Source organism: Ananas comosus, linkage group 10 (genome assembly GCF_001540865.1).
Source record: "Ananas comosus cultivar F153 linkage group 10, ASM154086v1, whole genome shotgun sequence".
Taxonomy (NCBI): Eukaryota; Viridiplantae; Streptophyta; class Magnoliopsida; order Poales; family Bromeliaceae; genus Ananas; species Ananas comosus.
The window spans coordinates 2,736,863-2,758,026 of NC_033630.1; the positions used below are offsets into that span (position 1 = coordinate 2,736,863).

Consider the following 21,164-nt stretch of genomic DNA (forward strand, 5'->3'; position numbering starts at 1 on the left):
ATATAGTTATAGATAGTTTTGTCTTTGTCCGGGAGAAGATGGCTTTGAAAGTACACAGTAAATACTATTACATTTATCTAGAGGTATGGTATTTGGTGGCTCCTAATGCTACTAAATATCAAAAGACAAATTATACAAGTTTGTTTTTGGCTCGAGAACCAGAATTAATCATTACCAGCCTTGTAAATAGACAATCCCTAGCTCATCATGTTGCAGAGATCTTCAAAGAAGAATTATAATCCAAGTACTCATTTTTCATCTGAAGCAGTTCTACGTACCTAAGCACTTCATGGCTGAGGGTAAAGACTTAAAGAGAGAACTGATACGAGAAAACTCCCGCCGAAATTCGAAATCCAACTTCATATAGGAAAAGCACTTCTCTTTTTCGCTCATCTGCTTCATAATTTGGTGGTATCTTGTATAGGCTTAATTTTCAAGAAAATGGTAAAGGTCTTGTAATCTTAGTATGGCGAAGCTGCCTCTTCAAGTGTAGTCTTCGGGTTTATAGATTCGAGATGCCAGTTACGACCACCACTATCAGGCGAATCAGACTTTGATATGTACAAGACCCTCTTATGGAATTTATAAAGTGTCGTTCGGTGACCGATGCTTATATATGTTATCCCCGCTGTTTTGATCTGCCTGTACAGATGAGCCTGTGGATAAGATGCAACTGTAAGAAGAACATGCTTCACAGTATTGAAAACTGCCAAAAGTTTAAAACATATTGCTGCAATTAGCAAAATAGTCAAAGAACTTTTATTTTTTGTCACGTTGACGGATCTAATGTTCAGTGTTTGAGCGCTGGAGGTCAATTAATTAAGGAGCAACCAACTGATGCCGCATTTACTAAACAAATGGTGACCAAGGAACGTCAAATGTTGTTTATGTTTTCAATCATCCACAAGTTCTTTATAACTAAAAAGCTCTTTGGAGTTATTTCTAAAAGAAAAAGGGCAATTTATAGCCATGACTAGAACATTAAAGTTGACCACATACCATACCATTCAAGAAGTATAAAACAGACACCTATACCATACCTCATTGGCGTCATCTAATGCACTTGTAGACTCGTCCAATAAAGCCAAGTTGGGCTTTGCAAGCAACAGTCGAGCAAAAGCAAGACGCTGTTGCTCGCCAAGAGAAAGAACACTAGACCATTCATATATGGAATCCAAGCCATTAAAACGAGACAAGATGTCCCCGAGCCGAACAGCTTCAAGCACTCTGACCAGATCATCAACCGTGGGCATCTCAGGCTTATCAGGTATATCTAGTGATGGTGATACTTGACACAAGAAAGGCAGATTACCTGAGAAATTATAAACAGGATTACATAATTACAGATGCTGAAAACTTCAGTGATTTCTTGTAAAAGCACAGAAAATTACTTCAAAATATTCATAGAACAGAAAAGTGCCAAAAGATGTTGCAATAGTTTTCAAACATCCTTATGGTCACAAAGTGAAGCATATTGACTACAAGTTATGCAAAATTAGGATGAACAGGCTCAAGTAGGACCATGAGATTGAGATCCCCGTTACCTTGTAGCACATTTTAGAAATTAAATGTTAAAAAAAAAAAAAGAATTCTTCAATCACTGATCACAATTCTCAGTAACTTTATCTGAGTGATTTCCTTGTACGGATGACTAAGTTGGAAAAAGGTTCTACTAAACCCCAAGTCCATTAACCCAGGCCAACTCTAGGTTACTCTTTTAAGTCCAATATTTTTCAAGTAAAAATGTATAAAACTTACCTGAACTATGGACTATTTTGATTTGGCTAACTAACATTTCGAAATTTTGATTTACTACTCAACCTTTCATGTTGTCTGATTCGAGCCGGTCAATGATACTTTGATTTCAAAATTTAAACTAATTACATACATGAATAAATAGCTGTGAGAATTTCATGAATTATACTAATTAAATCTGTAAAGATAAATGATGCATTTAAATTTGAAAATCAAAGTGCCGTTGACTGGCTCAAATCAAACAAATTAAAAGATTAGGTCGTAAAATTAAAATGTTGAAAGGTTGAGTAGCCAAATCAAAATATCCATAGTTCAGGTTAAGTTCTATATGTTTTACCTATTTTTCAACTGCCGCCCGAGTCTACCCCAACAAAATTATCAAGTTGGAGCAGAAGTTAGCCCTAGTCAAGTCGTCTTAGAAAGGCAGGGTCCATAAAGATTATTACATACAAATTATGTTACAGAACATTCATCAGATTTTCGGATCATCCAATTAAGAATAACAGATCGATAGGGTTTACAAGCTTTTCCATCTATCCTACTATTAAACATTACCCTATTACAGAAGACTTATTTAAAGGACGGTAACTGAGTGCAGATTCCAATCCTCTCTTCCATATATAAAAGAAAAAAATATTACAGCAAAAATATATACTATAATGTGCAACATACCGGAATTCCGACGTTCATCTGATGGGAGGCATGTATCCTCAGTCCATGTTGGATAAAGTAATTGCTGGCGAAGTGTCCCTAAAACCATATATGGTCTTTGAGGGAGGAAAAACACGCCACCAGCTCTTCTGTTTTTGGGTCTCTGAAGCTCATCAATCTTCAGTGAATTCATTGGTTCAGAAGAGCCAGTACCTGCTGAACTTGTTTGAGGTTGCCTACCAGTTTTCACGTAAAATATGATATTCCCATGACCACTGCTCCAAAGACCGGCTAGAGCGCGTAAGAATGAAGTCTTACCACTCCCACTGGGTCCCATCACCTAAAAGTGAAACAAGCAAGAGAAAATAGCTCTTGATTGTGGAGTTGAGTACATATGGTGCAAAGTCATATACTTAAATATTCAACTATATCCCAAAAAAACATTCATGTATATTTGTAACCTTGGAAAATCAGAATATTCATATAAACCATTAGAAAGTACAGTTTCCGTGGAGTATGTTAGTTTAGGAAGTCATCCAATTGGTTCTCGATTACAGAAAAACTTTTAAGGATATTTTTCCAAGTAAAAGGGTATATACATTAAAAAATTAAATTTTGAAGGGCATAAATGAAAATTTAGATTTTGCAGGCCATATATGTAGACACATAATTTTGCTAGGATATGTATGTAAATATCTCAAAAGAGATAAGAGAAAAGTAACAAACCAGCAAGTGATCTCTGTTGTTGATCTCCAGAGATAGGTCAGTAATGAGAACGTTTCTACTTTTAGGTGTTTCTAATGTTAAATTCTGAATCTCTAGTAGCTTTTGGAACTCAGCGTGAGGCACAGATCCATTTGAACTCAATGAAGAGGTAGTCTCTTTGAAAAGAATGTTTATCTCTTCTTTGCTATCATGTTCAGCTATAATAGAAGGCTGGCTTTCATCCAAAATATCATTGAACTCACCTGAAGGTGGAACAGCACATGCAATAATATTGTCAAAGATCAGAAAAAGGTCCAAGATGTCTAAACAATATTGGTGCACAAGCATCATATCCATAAATCTATACATATGTATAAAACCATGCAGACAGACAGAGAGAGAGAGAGAGAGAGAGAGAGAGAGAGAGAGTTTACCTAGACGATCAATAACAGCAGAGAATGCACTGATTGCCTGAAATTGGTAAACAATGAGAGAGAAATCACTAAGGACATGGTTGAAAGCAGAGACAGATTGGTTGATCACTCCAAACTCTATTTTTCCTGAGAAATACATCGGAGCAACAACAGCAGCAGGAAGAATTTGAATCAAGTAGCGGTAGCCATTGGTGAAAAAATCCAGATTCCGAGAAGCTATCAACAGTTGCTGCAACAGAGGCAGAAACAAATATGAAGTATTTTATGCCTAAATACTTTTTGCATAAGTTGTAAATTATCACAAAGCATCAAATACAATAATGCTTTTCTAATGTGTAGTCTTCCCTACAATTTAATAAAGGGGCCGAAAAATGCAGCAACTTGACATAAATGTTAACTAAATCTCTACAATTTGCCAAATCAGATGGTAATTGAGTAACTACAGAAAATAAGGCCACACATGATTATCTGAAAATACAATTTTAGAAAAAGCTACATCGAAAATAGACATGGCTACCTTGACTTTGATTATGCAACAATAAGGTAATAAACATCTGCACATGCTACTATGATTTGAAAGCCATCAAATTGATAAAACTCTGTTTGAGTTTGCATTTGATTGGTTAACCATTTCAAGTATTTTATTAGAGATAAGAGCTAGAAGGAATATCAAGGGTGCCAATGCATAGAAGGAAACTATATAAGGATTGCAAGCACAACAGACTTTTCAGGCAAATTAAAGTTTCCATAGAAGTGTTGCTCGAGTTGAGCTATTGCAAGAGATCTACAACACCTTCCATTGAACAACCGCCCCACGCACCTGACCCAACCCCTACTCAACCCCACTCAAATTCCTTACAAAAGCAGAAATAGAATCTTTAAATCAATTTCCAGTTTCATCCTCTCAGGGGCAAAATGCTTATTTCAACTTCACCGCCAAGTTAAAAGATCTAGTCTTTTTCCTTTTTCACCAAATGCTTGCCTTCTATTTCTCAAGTAGAGAAGCTGGTCAAGATCGGCCAAATAACATAGAGTTTTCCTTTTAGCTACACATTGTTAACAGCTAGGCCCTTCTGCACTCCACTAAAAACGAAGCTGAATTCTATTTAAGAGCATCAAAAGATAGGTTTGTGTGTGTGCGCACACACGCATGTGGGTTGGGTGGGGGGTGCTGCGGGGGGGGTGCGGCCGGTGGGGTTATGAGAGGATCGACAACTTACACTTAAGTTCTCAAAAGCCCTTCTAAAACGCTCAAGCAGAAGTTGCAATTCATTTCCCTCACCACCATAAAAGGCAATGGATTCTGCATTTTCTCGAACCCGTACAAGTCCATAACGAAAATCAGCTTCTTTCTTCTCTTGCATGAAATTTAAAGAGACCAAATCCTGTAAGGCAAACGGTACAATTATCGCCCAATATCAAAAAGTAAAACACTATTTACCTTTCAAAAATTAATGTGCAAGCAAGACTACCTTTCCAAGGAAGACACTAATAGCTGTGCCCCCAAGAGAGTATACAAGAAGCACGACAAATAATGGTGGATAAATTCCATAAAGAATGTTGCTGAAAGATATCAAGTCGACGGCAGCATTAAAAAGAGTCAAAGAAAATGCAAGTGCTGTTCCAGTGAATGAACTTAGATCATCGACAATACGTTGATCTGGATTGTCAATTATTGACTGAGACTGGATCTTGTAAAATGTTTGGTTCTTAAAATATCGTTGCATGTAGTAGCTCGTCATCCAAGATCGCCATCTTAGAGAAAGGGTTTCTCTTGCATAATCTCTTAACACAAAGAACTGAATAAACAAAACAGATTATTAGAAGAATTAGTTGAAACTAAAGAAAGAAAGGAAGAAATGTTAAAATGCACGCACATAACCAGTTTCAGAACTTAATATACAAAAGGTAAAAACGTATGAAGACACCCTCAACTATAGGCCATTTGGAAATAGCCCCTCAACTTGTCTTTTATTACTAAACAACAACATGATGAAACCTCATTTTGGAAATTTTAGATGGTTTACAGATGGACATCATTATATCAGATAGAAGATGGATGTATCGATCTATTCTATAAACGATAAGACTAAGAATTAAACCTCTTCCAGAGATCATCATTCACATTATATTCGCTTTGCACAAGTAAAAAATTGTCAAAACAAAGAATTCACCAATATATAATTCAGTTAATGGTAAGAATAACTTGATATTTCATTTATCACATTATGGCTTGCAGAGCGATACCTAAAAGAGAGCAGCAATAAGCTCACCGGGATTCCTCCAGCAAAACCCCCTAAATAGTAGAGAAGTTGCTTCGTAAATTGTTCCTGATCCTTGTCTTGCAAAAGAAATGAACAGAAACTGCAGATTGATTAGCTAGAGTATATCTTAGAAAACACAGTTATATAACAGAAACCTTGGTAATGAGATCATGGATCATTTAGGAGAAAAACTTACTAGCAAGTGCATTATAAAAGTCGCGACCAAGAAAACTAAATCCAACACTTATGCCTGTGGTTCCTAAGGTGAGAGCGAATACAGCAGCAAGCCTTAGCCTGGCTTGGACTTTGTCCTCCGATGACCAGTAGGGGGCAGCAACTTTCCAGAATCTTCTCAAAAGTGTTTGAAGGTCCGGAGCCACCCTCTGTTAATAGTGTGAATAAACATACATATCAATCAGCAATTCAACAGGTGATAATCAACTTAATAAAGAAAAAGAGCTACTACGAAAATTAAGTATCCGCCATAATCAAAGTACACAGAGGCAATACTATTTTCTATGCTATGGGTAAAAGTTTGAGGATTATTTTGAACAAAGGCTATCCAGTAATAATCATTCTCAGAATCCCATAAGCACCTGGAGTCTTTGAGTTTTACTCTACACAAAACCATCCCATATGTATACTCTATAATTACATAACGATTTGTTAAACAATGGCAAACAAATAGTGAACTATGAACATAACTTAAATCTAAGAAAAACGGTAGATATTAAGAATCAGTCTCAGCTTGCATAAATACAGTATATCCTGACTGAAGTTACTCTAGAAACAATAGTTATATATAGCACAATGATCAACATAGAGTAGGTAACAACCACTTCATGAGTTTAAATTGGCTAATTTCCGCAAATCTTATGGGTTTACTATGCCCAATTCATATGCACGTGCCTAGTCCATCGTTTAGAATTTTCCCGAATTCACCAGAACAGCATTACAATTTCAACACAAATGCTCACTGTATAGTTAACTTACAGCTTACAAACAGTAGAGTTGTCTCCAATTCACAGATTCCTTTTCAAATAAGCTTCATTACTCCTCACCTCAGAGATTAAACGAGCACTATCACAGCCAATTTCATGGGCGAAACAATTAGAGTATTCAAAGCAATTGCACAAACATGAAGAATAGCTTAAAATCCGCCAAAATCGAGCCCATCTCGAACTAAAACAGATCTCACAAATTCACATATCAGGGTCTAATCGATCTAAAAGATCAAGGGTTCCATAAACGATTGTTTCACCTTATCATCTGCGGCGGCGACCGAGGGCTCGGAGTCCCCGGCAGCGGCGGCGGGGCGGGCGACGAGATTGGGACTCCTCCTCCCGCGTCGGCGCATCGGGCGCAGAGACGAGATTGCGGCGAGGCGAAGGTGAGAGCGAAAGGAGGAGGACGAGGAGGAGGAGGAGGAGGAAGAAGGAGGAGAAGGGTAGGAGAGGGAGAAGAGGAGAGGAGACGAGGGTTGGAGCAATAAAGAAACTGGAAACGGCATTTTTTTTATTTTTTATGGTTTGTTTTTAGTGAGAGTAATAAAGGGTCGGAGCAGTGCTCGATCTTGTGGCCAGCTGAGGATCTCTCGACAGGGAGGATCGCTTCGTCGCTTCATAAAGGTTCGTTAATTACGTTTTTTTTTTTTTTTTTTTTTTTTCATCGTGATCGAACGGTGGCAGCCGCAGCGCCGCACGAGGCCTATCCGTTGTTTTGGCGAGCGCGGCGGGGCCCACAGTTATGGTCTACGTATTGAGTTGAATTCTAGCGAACCTAAAATGGCGGGAGCAACACACGCTGCACACGTATTATACGGAAGAGATCATAGCACGGACCTGGTCCACCAGCACATGAAGAGGGATTGGTGGTCTACCGTTTAATAAAGAATAATAAATTTTCAAATTCTAAGTATCAAATTTCATTGTGCGGTCCTGATTTTAGGAAACAATAGAGCGAATTAGATGACCGGATGGTCTACAGCCAACTTGGTAAACCAGGTCCGGGCGGCGCACCCGTTTCGCACACTGTTGTTTAAAAGAAATTTGGCACACACCGACTTCCGTACGAATAAGAGAATTTGAGCCACGCCTCACCATTTACCTTGGACACCAATTAAATTGGTCAGTTTCGAGGGTTAGTTTGTACTGCATGGTTTAAAGACTCCACTTATCCAGGCTAATAAGTGACTTTGGAATTTTACAAGAATTTGGAGATGCTGCTTCGTTTTAAGATAGAACAGGAAAAAAAAGTACAGCATAACCAAAATAAACTGAATATTCTTCAATCATACTTTCTTTTCATACATAAATTAAATCTCTCCATAATCTGTAATGAAGCCTAAAAAGTCTGTATAACAAACTCATTTATTTCGAGACTTTTGCTTTATTAGCGAACAAAGAAAGAAGAAAGAATAGCGCTCATGCAGGTCACATCAAAACGCATTCTCTCTACCGGGAACTAAATAATGCATGAATCAGGATCAATATAAGCTTATGAAAGGGCGGTAGGGTTGGAGCCCTCCCCGCGTTTTGCGCTCTCCGCCCTCCCGTACGGCGCCCCCCCCCATCCCTTCCGATTTTTTCCCCTCTCCGTTTCGTAGCGGCGATAGGGCTCGAGCCCTACCCGCGTTTCGCGCTCTCCGCCCTCCCGTACGGCGGCGCCCCCCCTCTTTCGTTTCGTAGCGGCGACGCCAACGCTGTCCTCCCTCGGGAACACCGTCGCATCCTCCCATACAGGGCAGCGTTGCCCCCCTCGTCGTCCTTTCGTCCTCTCCGCCTTCTCTCGCCCTGTTGCCTGTCCCGTCCGACGTCCCGTTTACCTTCTTCCGTACTCTTCGCCTTCTCCCGCCTGTTGCCTGTCCCGTCGGCCATCCCGTCCGCCTGTTCCCTTCCGACAGCCCGTAGGACTGGGGCGTGGCGTTGTGCCGTCGGTGGTGTGGGCGGCGACTTTTCCTCCACCGCACGTTCTCGGCGGTACAGCCCGGCGTGGCTTCTTCCTACGGTTGGTGGTCAGTATGCATTAATTTTATTATTATTATATTTAACGCGATCGCAGCCCACTTCGCGTGAGGCGTGGCGCTTGCGGGCTCTCTCTCGCTCTCTTTCTTGCTTTACCTGGCTATAAATACTGAACGGTTTGGCATCCCTGATCTTTTTCTTCTACTTTCCCCGGTATTTTGTCCCCTGTTTCGTTCTTGCCTTGTGGTGCTCTTGAGTGTTACAGGAGAGGGTATTCTGTCAAGTTTTGTCCGTATTTATCCTGTTAGATATTTTGTTCTGTGGGTGTTTACTTTGTGCGGCTTTTTTTGCTTGAGTCATGGCAGCCGTAGTTGTGGAAATCTGTTTCCAAGATTTCCTGCGCATTATCTGTCAGCGATTCTCTTTGGCAGCACCTGTGTACGGGATCCCAATTGAAAATGGGGCTTGCTTAGTGCTTATGTTGAAGTGGAGGTTCCTAGAGGAGAGATTGTTATGGAGACAATCCATTGCTGGGGCGCGTTTTGCTCTACTGTCAATGAGACAGAGGAGGACGCCGCCTGTCGTGCTGTTGCGAGATTACATGATGAGTTTGGTTTTGAGGTCAAAGATAGTAATCTAGAAGAGAAGAAATTTTTAAAGAGCCTATATGAGCGTGTTTCTGCCGATTATAGCTTGCTTCGTGGTAAATATAAGCGCCTTAGACGCGACTGCAACCTCTTAAAGGGGTACTGCAGCTCTCTCCTTGCTGAGAAAGAGCAAGTTCTTTCGGACCGGAGGGAGTTCAAGGATAATTTGCTTAAGTGCCTTGCTTCGGTGAAACAGTGAAAGATTGGTGTGGTCTGCCCATGTAATAGCGGGGGTGTTCCTGAGGAAGGCCCGGCAGCGTATCCGGGTTATTATGGTGGTAGGGATTGACAAAACCTTGGGCTTTTTTGGGAGTTTTTTTTTTTTTCGCTAGGAGTCGTGTTTGTATAACTGATGATTTTACTATATGCTTTTTCGTCTTGGGTTTTAATTAGGTGCTCTACTATTATGACTGATGACTTTACTGTGTGAGAAGTAATGTTTTGTTCGCTCTTTAAACACTACTTATAGTTATAGATGTGTTGTCAAACTTCAACCAGTTCACAGTTCTTGTGGTTGAAATACGTAAATCTGCTTTGGTTTCTGTAATTGGGGTTAGATGCTTTGCTTTTATTGTTATTGGGTCTGTTTCCGGTGAATGGTTTGGTAAAGGATGCATTTTTGTATGTTGGTTTGTTCTAATATTGGTTTAGGGTGCGGTTTGTTGTTTTCGGTAACTATTTAGGAGATTGTTATTATAATTGGTTGTGTTTTATGTGGATTTTTTAGGTGTTGGGATTGGGACTTCTTTTAGCATCCTTCTTGCTGTTGTGTTCTCCTTTTTTCTTATTCTTTTTTTTTTGTTTTTGGGAGGCTATGATGATATATAAGAAAAGAGACATGAGGTTTGGATGGTTTGGTTTCTAGGCAACTGGTTATATTATAAAGAGCATTAATAAACGCGATCGCAGCCCACTTCGCGTGAGGCGTGGTGCTCGCGGGCTCTCTCTCGCTCTCTTTTTTGCTTTACCTGGCTATAAATACTGAACGGTTTGGCATCCCCGATCTTTTCTTCTTCTGCATATACAATCCTCATTTAGCACTAACAATTTTCAGGTCCGATCTGGAGGCTGTTCTAAAATCCATCTATGAAACAATATTTTCTCCCGAAAATGATGAAACTGGCGCACACTCTCAACAGGAAACTTTGGAAGTAACTGAAAAGTTCATGTCTCTAGCAGATTTTAGAAATTGGTGCAATCTTGTGCCATCTGTGAGGAAGTTCCTAGGAAGTTTGCTGCTGCCGCCTGATTCAGGTCTTATTTCCATTTATTCAATTGCAAAGGTGCATAATAGTGGCCTTGCAATATTGATTTACGTTGTTTTGTAGGCAGGCCAAGCTTTCAAGTTCCACAGCTTGAGCATCCTGAGAATTTCTCTTCGGAGCAGCTAATTTTGAGAAAAGAATATGCTTGGCATATTGGGGGAGCTCTTTCTCAGAATGAAGCTGAAGAGTGGAAGCTTTTGTATCATAGTGCACTTAATGGCTTAAGTTTCAACACCTTCTTGGGCAACATAGCGTGAGCACCTAAAGTTACCTTGTCGCTTTTTGATCTGTTTGATTTTGAACGCTAGAGGCAAGCCCTATTAGGGGGCGTGGTGTTTCTTGGATACTGATATATGAAACTCTTACTTTCACTTACGACGGGGAATTCAAAACTCACCTAATATAAGTAGTCTTGTCATATTCAATTATCAATGTCAAAGTTGATGGCGCCATATTTGTAAGCCATTTCATTTTGCCGTCTGTATGGTCCCGTCGTATTTAGATACATGATTTGTTATCTGAAAAGCCTTTAACCCAAGTCAAAACACATTAGATATTGTCTGTTTCTCCATGTCATTTGATTTTCACAAAACGGATATTGATTGTCTCTGTTATACAATCTTACAATGAGGCTAGATTTGGATTGTAGTAATTATCCAGGTATAGGTTCATCTATCTTCTCCAGAATTATCAGAAAGAACATAATAATAGGTTAATGTTGCTGCAAATCCTCATTTAACTGTCTGAATCCTCTATATAACTTACTTTAGTTTTCTGCAATATTCTCTACATTTAGTAGTTCAGGCATATTTATTTGGCTCGGTTAAATATATGATATTGGTTCTGAATCGCCTTCTGTAATACACAACACCATCACAAACTGTTGCACAAATTTAATAGCCTTACATGAACTTATTTGTTTCAAANGAGATTCCGTTTACCTTTGTTTCTAAATATACTCACTACGAAAATAAATATTATTTAAAAATATTAATGAATAATATTAAAAATAGTTTTAATAATTTTAATAATTAACTATTGTATCGACTTTCCGTCGCAACGCGCGGGTTCCGTAACTAGTTATAGCAGTAAGGTTGATCATGTGGCATGCATATAAATATAGCACACATCAATGGCTTTTTTTCTTTTCCTCCAGTCACAAGGTTGCAATAATAAGATTACAGCTTATCTAAACGAGTGGCACGCATTATTCTTGACAAGCGAAGAAAAAAAAAATTATAAAAATTTTCATAAGAGATCGTGTAAAACGACAGCTTAGATGCTCTTCATCCAACTAGCATTATTGATCCCTATTCTCCATTAACTTGTACCTTTACCAATTAAAGTTTACGTGCTAGAGAATTTTATTTCATTTTGCTAGTTGGATGAAATAACTTAAAGCGCTCATAAAAATATTTATCTGACAAGTCACAGTGATAAGAACATAACTTCAACCAACTATGGACCTGCCATTAATGATCATGGAAAGATTAGCAAGAACCATGAAAATAATGAATACAGATATTAAATTATCATGAATAAGATGTGATGGTGAGGCTACAACAGGGAATGACTGATATTTCTATTGGTCAAATATGTGCAAATAAACTTGTGCTTTATTCAAAAGAATGTATCTAAATAACTTAAAGAATCAAGATTAAAGTAAACAGTAGTGAGAGTATACCTGGTGAATGAACTGTTGAGTATCAAGTTGAGCCTTTTGTCCTTGGATTCTTGACTTCTCCAGAATATATAGCTACCATTTTGAATGATAGAGACCAATTACAATGTCTAGTATAGTATGTATACATTTGGTATATATTATTGAAATTTTCACTTGCTTATTATGTATTGTCGGTAGTTAGCTTCTTAATTTAGTACAAATATTCGTGTAATTAACAAGTTAATTTACAGCTATAAGCCTAAAACAACAAGTTCATCAATTATAAGCATGTTGTCCCCACCCCTACATCTACCTCAACGCAGCACACACAAGGCCTACCTCCAACAATTCCCAATGATTTCCAATTGGTGCGAGCAAAAGAACTGGTTGTAGTAACGCAATGTGTCAATGTTGATTATCAGATTAGGAAAACTACTGTTCTATATATTGTCTTGCCCTCTATCATGTCATGTTATTGCTCCTATAGTCTAGACCAAAGCTCTCAAGTAAATACCTCCCTGTTTGGCTTGAAAGAACTTGATCAATTACCTTGTATTCAATCTATAGCCAATCTTGATACTTACCTAACTCATTTGTGTCCAACCAAAGTAAGTCCTCAGTCAACATATTTTACAGGCTAAGAGAATTTCTGAAAATCTTACCATTTAATAGCTAAAGAAATGTTTACAAACTAATATAAGCTGTCCACTTACCAGTAAATCATCTAAAAGGAAGTGATGATATTTCTTTGGAGTCGCAATCTGAAACTTATACTTCAAATGAAGATTATCGTGAAGTCTCCAATATTCAAATTCCAAAAAAAGTTGAATATCCTCATCGATCAACTACAGCCGCATTGGTGATGCCAAACTTCTAAAGGTGGATTTATGCATATCTACCTTTGTCTTGGGAAAAAAATAACTCACTATTTATGCTGACAAAATTATACTTGGTAGATTTACATTTCTATGGCACCAAAAGTATTAACTCCGTCCCTGGGTTTAAACAAACAAATAATTGCGCATGAAGCACAATTTCATGATTTAGATAGATAAAGTTCAAATAATAGAATGCTAGACAAGTTCCTCACACTATTGTGTGGAGAACAAAGCTTGAGTAGCAAGTGAATACAAGACATGAAACATCTATTACAATTTTCCACATCACTAAATGCACGACCACAAGTAAAGAATGATGGGAAAGCTAACAATTACTATCACAAATTCTCTTCGAAGCATAACAAATACCCAAAAATTGGGTCTCAGTAAGCATTTTTACCTCCAGTGTTGTGCCCATGCTCTCAGGTGTACAAATCTGAATCGTGGCGGAATGAAGGCCCAAATCCTGCATCAGAGTCGTCCTTACCATCAATTTCGCCCACATCAAGCCCTAATTCGCGAAACAAACGGCTCAGCGTCGGCACCACCGACGTCGGCCCGCTCTCCGGCCACGTCGCCAGCAGCGTCGCCTTGACCCTCCTCACTTGGCACTCGGCGAGGATCGCCGCGCCGAGGCCGTCCATCACGCTCCCGGAGGGCAAGAACTCGACCCCGCGCACCACCGGGTCGCCGCTCCGCCGCTGCTCCGCGGTCTCCAGCTTGAAGACTAGGGCTTCGTCCACGGCGAGCCGCCCCCTGTAGTTCTCGCTCCGGATCGCGTCCAGGATGAGCACCCTCTCGGCGCCGACCCCGCCGAGGAGCGACTTCGCCACGGCGCGGGACCGCTCGGGGGCGACGGGGTACTGGACCGCGGCGAGGACCGCAGGCGAGGACCCGGGCCTGTCGACGGCGTAGAGGTTGCAGGAGCGGTCGCGGGGGTAGGGGGCGAGGGCGGCGTTTCCGGAGAGCGGGATCTCGGGGAGGAATAGGTTTCCGACGAGGGTTTTGGGAGCGGTGCGGTGGAGGAGGGAGAGGGAAGGGGCGGAGATGGCGATGAGGAGGAGGGAAGGGTTCAGGAGTGGGGAGTTGGTGTTAGGGTTAGGGTTAGGGTTTAGGAGGAGGAAGGGGGAGGGGAGATGAGGGGGCGGGGAGGCGAAGTTGTCGAGGTCCTCTGGGAAGAACCTCGAAGGCGGAGGGGTTTCAGTGAGAACGTCCTCCATTGCGCTCTCTCAATTCTCAAACTCTGCTTGCAACGCGCTTACTATATTCTCCCTGCTACTAATAAATGTCAGTTTACTTAAAAACCGAAAACCAGAAATTAGGCTGAGATTGAAGTACACCGTGGGCTGAGCCAGTAATTGGGCCGGGCCAAATCTCCGGACCACAGAAAAGTGATTGAACCCGAGCTGAAGCTCGCACCAAGTGAACCGGTCGGAAATGGTCGGTCAACTGGGTAACCCCAATCTATGACTAATGGAGTAAAACTAAATTAACTGGGTATAATTGAGCCAAACGATTTAACAATACTTTCACCTGATTAATCACTAAAAACACCTCAAATCAAAATAATTAAAACCACAACAGGAACCAAAAAAGAGAAACTCTATATCACAATGGTCTATGGTTGTAAGGGTCTCCACACAGTTTCACCAGCTGAAAAAACAAAAATTGTGTGGCCATTTATTCTTGGATCAGATCCTAATAGGAGCAATTCCAAGAACGCCAAACAACCTTGGTGCTACAACGACTTGCAGCAGAAACATGATCACTGTAGAGCTCACAAGATTACCATACAAATAACATGATCGTTTGTGAAATTATATGATTACTTTATAACTTCATTACAAGGTTCCACAGGGCTACATCTATGCAAGACTAGGCTTACACATTAGAATTTAGTACAAGCTGATTAGCAGTTTTGATTCCGTTCAGAATTGGGCCACTGGATAAGCCACTTATTTATTACACAACGACGTAAATCTCAGCACCGCATTATTTCGGGGCGTTCGCCAAAGCGTCTACGACCTATTCGGATCTGCAATTTCAAATGTTAGCACACGACGAACATGAGGGTCACAACTACAGGAGCACCTAAAGATGAATTTTGAGAGCTAATACCAAATGTGAGCACCTAAAAAGAACTTTGCGAGCTAAATACCAAATGTGTTTCCCAATCAAATGGCAGTGTTTCAAAGGACATAATATAGTGAGAAGAGGTTTACAACTTTGATCTCCCATAAAGCCTCGCCCTCAGCTCCTCCGCAACCGCATCGATGAACTCTTCAGTGCTCAGATACTGATCTCGCCCAACTCTGCAAATTATAATAGAATCATCCATTATATTCAAAAATATATAAATAAGTGTGCAATTTTGCTCGGCCTAACTTTTGGAGCAGCTTCTCTCTTCCGAAAGAGCAACAGCCAATTATTTGGCAAATAAGGAGTCAGGAGGTTTTGTTGCGGCGCCAAAATTTAGCAGCTCAACTTCTAGGCTTCAGCTTCTGCTACGGCAGGAAGCAATTGAGGATGCCAATGAAGTTGTAGGTGCTTTTCCCAACAGCTTTATTCCCACAGCACTTCTCCAAAAGCTACAAGTTTCTAGCATATAGTAATATCAAGTGTGAATACTTAGGCCCGTGAATTAGGATGGCGAGATCTTTCGTCATCTTCCCAGACTCCACAGTTCCTACACAGGCAGCTTCAAGCTTTTCCGTGAAGTCACGCAATTGAGCACTGTCATCAAGCTTTGCCCTATTCAATTATTCGACAAAAAGAGACAACATTTTCAATTGATCGATTCCTTGAAAATTTTCTTATCTACAGGGACAAAGACAATCTAACATCAACCATGAACAAAGTTATATATGGTATTCACATGATAGGAACTAAAAGATATACGCACCTCTGTGCAAGGCCCTTTGACCATGCAAAGATTGAAGCAATGCTATTCGTACTAGTTTCCCCTCCTTTCATATAAACTCGGTAATGGCGAGTAACTGTGCCATGTGCAGCTTCAGCTTCAATTGTTTTCCCATCAGGGCAGACCTAAAACAGAGGGGGGGGGGGCGTGGGAATCCATTCACGGTTGCTTGTAGAAATAGCAGATTTATTTACTTAGTAGCAAACAAAGCCTTTGCATTTAAATATTCTAGTATCAGTTATAATAAATATTGAATATTTTATGTTATTTATCTGACAGAAAATGTGGACAACAAAAAGCACATTTGGTTTGTCCAGATGCATGCATACCAGCACTGATGTCATTAGGCCTAGAGATCCAAAACCTACAAAAATAAAGAAAATATGCAACGATAATCAGAACACACATTTTCTGACACTTTTATGACCCTAACCAGAACATAAATTTTATTTCCTTTTCTGACCCTAATCAGGAGAAATTGACTCAAACTAAAACTCATTTGGCCCCTCTGGAGCTTCTGCAAAAGTGTTGTTAGATTGCATCAGTTCTAAAAAGCATCATCAGCTCTTCCCAAAAAAATGTCCCCACCAATTTCACGCTGCAATAGAAGCAGACGCTTCAAATTGGAGCTTCAGCTTTGAAGCACCTGAACTCTTCTCAGCTTCTCAACACAATAAATGCTCCAGACTTCTGTTTGCCGAATGCCTAACTACTCTTAGAAGTAGAAAAGCTATTCACCCATGCCAAACAGGTGGTGAGAGACATGCATGCAGTGCACAATAGACACAGAATTAACTAAAGACAAGTTCAAACCTTGAGCTAAGAAATCGCTCTGCACGTCACCATCATAGTTTTTGCAAGCCCACACATAACCACCTTCACTCTTGAGAGCATAGGCAACCATATCATCAATAAGCCGATGTTCGTACCTGCCAATGCAAAAAAGTGTGTCTACATGTAAAAAAGTATGTCTACATATAAGGAATGTCAAAATAATCAACAACAGCATGGTGAGAAAGTAAAATTGGTTGACCATATTCCTGCAGACTCAAACTTTGCTTTCCATTCAGCCTCATACACCTCTTGGAATATATCTTTAAACCTACATTAAGAAATTATGTGGCAAATAATGAGTACTTACGGAATTATGGCAGTTAGTTAGTATAGGCACTAGATGAATAACATTATTCAAATAACTTGAACGACATACCTCCCATCATAATTCTTGAGAATAGTATTTTTGGTGCTAAGATAAAGAGGCCATCTTTTCTGGTAAGCCATATTCATTGAAGACTCAGCAAAAGCACGAATGGACTGTATCGTCATGCAATAAAAGAAACAACGTATGAAAATCAGAAAAGGTGATAAGATCTGTTTCAGAAATAGTATATTAAATATGCGAGCCGCGTTGTATGTACCTCATCAGTATTATACATAGCCAAAGCCACTCCACCAGCTCCTTTAAAGTTAAAAACCTCTAGCTCGACCTGTTCTTCTTTCCCCTCTAGTTGTACAGCGAAAAGGAAAGAATTCATAATCCATTTTTAGAAAAACAAGAGCATTTAGTGCTTGTGGCATCTGGAACAGCATCTCAACTTGAGAAAGCAGAAGCGTCCAGGTTTAACCTGGTGTTTGGCAAATAGAATTCTTGAAGTTCTAGCAGCGGCAGTTGTAGAGAAGCTAAAATGAGCTTATTTGGGGCCAAAAGTTAAAATTATTTTGTTTTAACAAGAAGCTGTAGAGGTAGCTCAATTCAAACAGCATAGCAAAAGCTCACACAGGCCCATATCGAGTAAAACAACAGACACTTGGACGTCCAGCAGTCTGCATGACCAGCGCTTTGACAACTTAAATTAACTTGAATCATGTCTGAATGAAGTGCACCTACCAAATACTAACTTAAGCTTTCCAGGCCCTTTAATCACTGTGTCTGTTGCTCGATACTGATCACCAAAAGCATGCCTTCCAATGCATATCGGCATTTTCCATCCTGGAAATTTAAAATATATGCAAAGGTAGAGATTTAGTGAGTATAAGCATATAGTATGTTATTTTTAAGTACCTGGAACAAGCCTTGGGATGTTTTTGCAGATGATAGGTTCTCTGAAAACAGTTCCTGCAGAAGAAAATAGGACAAAATAAATTAAAGATGGATTCATATAATTTCACTTTACATTGATTTTCATTAGATTAAGCCAATCTTACCATTCAAGATGTTTCTTATTGTTCCATTTGGACTCTTCCACATAGCTTTTAAGTTGAACTCCTTAACACGAGTTTCATCTATTAGATCACAAACCCCATAAGGCAAAACATAAACCGAAATTCATTCGGGATGGAGAATATAAGCATGTGCAATTACTAGAAAGATTTCATGCGAGGAAATATCTGCCTCAATCGATTAACTGTACCTGGAGTGATTGTTGCACATTTGATTGCCACATTGTACCTGAGATAAACAAGGTAATTTAACCTCAGACAGCATAGAAAAATAATTTAATTGAAGAAATAATCAAGTTAAAAGATACTTGATTGGTGATCGTGATCAATGATAGTAGAAAATCAAGAAACACATACTTAAAATCTCCATTAAGGGTGGTCTGTTATAAGACCACCTACATTGCTTCTTATAAAGAAATGATTACTTATGAACAATTAAATCATTCAGCCATATCATTTCTTTTTACATCAGATAACATGAAGAGAAGAAAGCATCAGCTAGTAACAGTTTTACCAATTGGAGCACCATATAAAAATGGACAATGTTAGATATTACCACAAAATCATAAAATTTTGCATTATAAGACATGGAATAACAAACAAAAGCATCACAAACAATCAAATTACAGTAGACATAGCTATGAACCACAGAACATTCCACCAAGACCCAAAAAAAGGCAATAATACAAAGCTCAAGAATATAATGCTTACTTAAGAGTAGCTTTTGCACTCTCTACTGTAACTCTATCCTCTGTAGCATCACGGTTAAGAATACCCAGGTCAAAGTACTTTATGTCCAACTCCAGGTAAGGAAGAATAAGCTGCACAAATCATCAAAGCCATGACCTAAGATACTTGAAATAATGAAGCTGGCAATAATAACCAAACAAAATATATAAAAATAAATAATTAATTAATTATTGGAGAAAATGGAATGGTAAAAGTTGTTATTCACCTTATCTTTGATTAATTTCCAAATAACCCGAGCCATTTCATCACCTGCACCAGAGTATCATGAACGATTTCAATATTTATAAATACCAAATATGTAAGATATCAAATAATGTTGAAATAAGCTGAATAATAAAATGTTTAAGTAAAACAAGAAAAAAAAAAAAAGGAAACATAACGCAACCCCCACTCTCCACGCGCTCTGGAACTCTAACATGTTGGTAATACATGCCAGATTTATTGTATTCCATAAGGTATATTTTGTTGCATTCTATCAGACGACTATCTTCGGTTTATATTTAACCCTACTTTGAATCATATTTTGCTAGATATAGAAATCAAAATAAGTAATTTGGTAAGGATAATGCATGGTCAGTAAATCCTATCTGTGAAATGACGTAAAGGAAGCAACTTTGGCATCACAGGAGGTCAAATAACAAGGTAAAATTTACTAAGAGCTCATTCTCCAAAACTATTAGCAATTTTAAGTATACAACCAAATTTTCTGCATTTTTGATTGATTCCCCTGAGCTTTTTATTATACAATTTGATAAAAATAAAGTTGATTTTTCCTTTTATGTTTTTAATTTGGGGTATTCTAGCAAGTCAAATCCTTTTAAAAAAAAAAAAAAAAAGTTTATTAGCAAAGAGCCGTTATTTATTCACAGAACTTTCATTTGGTGAACAGAAGTTAGAATTATTAAATTTAATTGAAACACTGTCGAATCAACAAAACCCCTAATCTAACTAGATAGGATAGCTCAAATCAACACGATCAAAAATTAATTAATAAAAAAAACACATATGGGGCAATTTGAGAATTATCAGTCGTTCTCCGTACACTTTCACCCACCAATTAACACTACAGTAATCGACAAACTACAAACACTAAATCCAGCAACATCCATTACGTATATCAGCTCAATTCGAAGTTTCAAACTCTACGAATTCGAGCTCCAACAATAGGATATAAGATTATCAACAAGAGGAATCGAAGAGGCTCAGAGAGAGATAGAGGGAGATGCGTTGGGAATTAGGGTTTTGCTCACCGTCCATCTCGACGATGGGGTTCGTGACTTTGATCTTGTCGAACGCCATGATCGCGGAAGAGAAAGGGAGCGGCGATCGCTTTATTTGAGGGGACGGAGAATCCGGAGCAAAGTAGAGAGAAGAAGAAGAAGAGTAGAGAACGGTGGAGAGAGGACGCGGAATTTATATGACGGTCAATGGCACCATTTGTACCACCCTTTTCCTGATGGGTAAAAACGTACTATATACAAATTTTTAAAATTTATTTTTACTATTTTATATTTTAATTTATTTAGTTTGAATCAATTGATAACATTTTAATTTTAAATTTAAAAGCGTTATTTATTTTTATAAATTTAATTAGTATATATCATGTAATTTTTATAATCATAAATTTATTAAAATAAATAGTTAATTTAAGTTTTAAATTATTATAATAAATAATTATTCCTGTCAGAAAAAAAAAAATAGAGTTGAATAATGCCAAGTAAAACAATGAAGGGCTGTTTTTGTTTTATTTTTTTTATTAACAAAGGTTAGCATTTTATCAGTTTCATTTATTTTTAAATAAATTTAGTAAAACGTATAAAGTAATTATTAATTATCAAGCTCTTTGTGGGGGATCGCCGGATCGGTGTAATAAGAGTTACTGCTTAAAAGAGTGTCCACTTGTTTCCATTTAATTTATTTGTATTATGATAATGGCAACGTCTAGGCCAGGTGTGACTTTGGGTGTTGTGCAAATCGAACTATAAAATTAATAATAAGATGGATCTTGTTAGGTATGATTAGGATGTAAAACGGGTCGGGTGGTTCGTA

The 21,164-nt window shown here is 38.7% G+C and overlaps 4 protein-coding genes across 8 annotated transcripts; 1 reads left to right on the forward strand and 3 right to left on the reverse strand.

Annotated features, from left to right (window-relative positions):
• Positions 4 to 7,410, reverse strand: LOC109716402 (ABC transporter D family member 2, chloroplastic). The gene is made up of 10 exons (XM_020241828.1): positions 7,071 to 7,410; positions 6,006 to 6,192; positions 5,819 to 5,886; positions 5,018 to 5,344; positions 4,766 to 4,930; positions 3,546 to 3,774; positions 3,133 to 3,374; positions 2,428 to 2,746; positions 1,041 to 1,312; positions 4 to 656 (listed from the first exon to the last, which is right to left on the reverse strand). The coding sequence occupies exons 1-10, from the start codon at positions 7,317 to 7,319 to the stop codon at positions 462 to 464; spliced, it is 2,253 nt and encodes a 750-aa protein (XP_020097417.1). The 5' UTR covers positions 7,320 to 7,410; the 3' UTR covers positions 4 to 461.
• LOC109716628 lies at positions 8,235 to 11,603 on the forward strand. The gene is made up of 4 exons (XM_020242165.1): positions 8,235 to 8,240; positions 8,424 to 8,815; positions 10,474 to 10,673; positions 10,748 to 11,603. The coding sequence occupies exons 1-4, from the start codon at positions 8,235 to 8,237 to the stop codon at positions 10,939 to 10,941; spliced, it is 792 nt and encodes a 263-aa protein (XP_020097754.1). The 3' UTR covers positions 10,942 to 11,603.
• On the reverse strand, positions 11,793 to 14,510 carry LOC109716404. Of its 2 annotated transcripts, XR_002217921.1 has the most exons (3): positions 13,626 to 14,510; positions 12,369 to 12,440; positions 11,793 to 12,150 (listed from the first exon to the last, which is right to left on the reverse strand). XR_002217921.1 is itself a non-coding variant. In XM_020241832.1 (2 exons), the coding sequence occupies exon 1, from the start codon at positions 14,443 to 14,445 to the stop codon at positions 13,648 to 13,650; it is 798 nt and encodes a 265-aa protein (XP_020097421.1). In that variant the 5' UTR covers positions 14,446 to 14,510; the 3' UTR covers positions 11,793 to 12,440; positions 13,626 to 13,647. The 2 variants fall into 2 exon arrangements, 1 of the variants encoding a protein (XP_020097421.1); XM_020241832.1 differs by having other exon boundaries at positions 11,793 to 12,440.
• LOC109716403 (isocitrate dehydrogenase [NADP]-like) lies at positions 15,011 to 20,524 on the reverse strand. Of its 4 annotated transcripts, none has more exons than XR_002217920.1 (16): positions 20,366 to 20,523; positions 19,321 to 19,364; positions 19,077 to 19,186; positions 18,557 to 18,594; positions 18,351 to 18,428; positions 18,208 to 18,261; positions 18,034 to 18,135; positions 17,564 to 17,649; positions 17,356 to 17,459; positions 17,179 to 17,247; positions 16,959 to 17,074; positions 16,475 to 16,509; positions 16,128 to 16,270; positions 15,854 to 15,976; positions 15,384 to 15,537; positions 15,011 to 15,260 (listed from the first exon to the last, which is right to left on the reverse strand). XR_002217920.1 is itself a non-coding variant. In XM_020241830.1 (16 exons), the coding sequence occupies exons 1-16, from the start codon at positions 20,412 to 20,414 to the stop codon at positions 15,251 to 15,253; spliced, it is 1,248 nt and encodes a 415-aa protein (XP_020097419.1). In that variant the 5' UTR covers positions 20,415 to 20,524; the 3' UTR covers positions 15,011 to 15,250. The 4 variants fall into 4 exon arrangements, 2 of the variants coding, with proteins under 2 accessions (XP_020097419.1, XP_020097418.1); XR_002217919.1 differs by having other exon boundaries at positions 15,357 to 15,537; XM_020241830.1 differs by having other exon boundaries at positions 15,451 to 15,537; positions 20,366 to 20,524.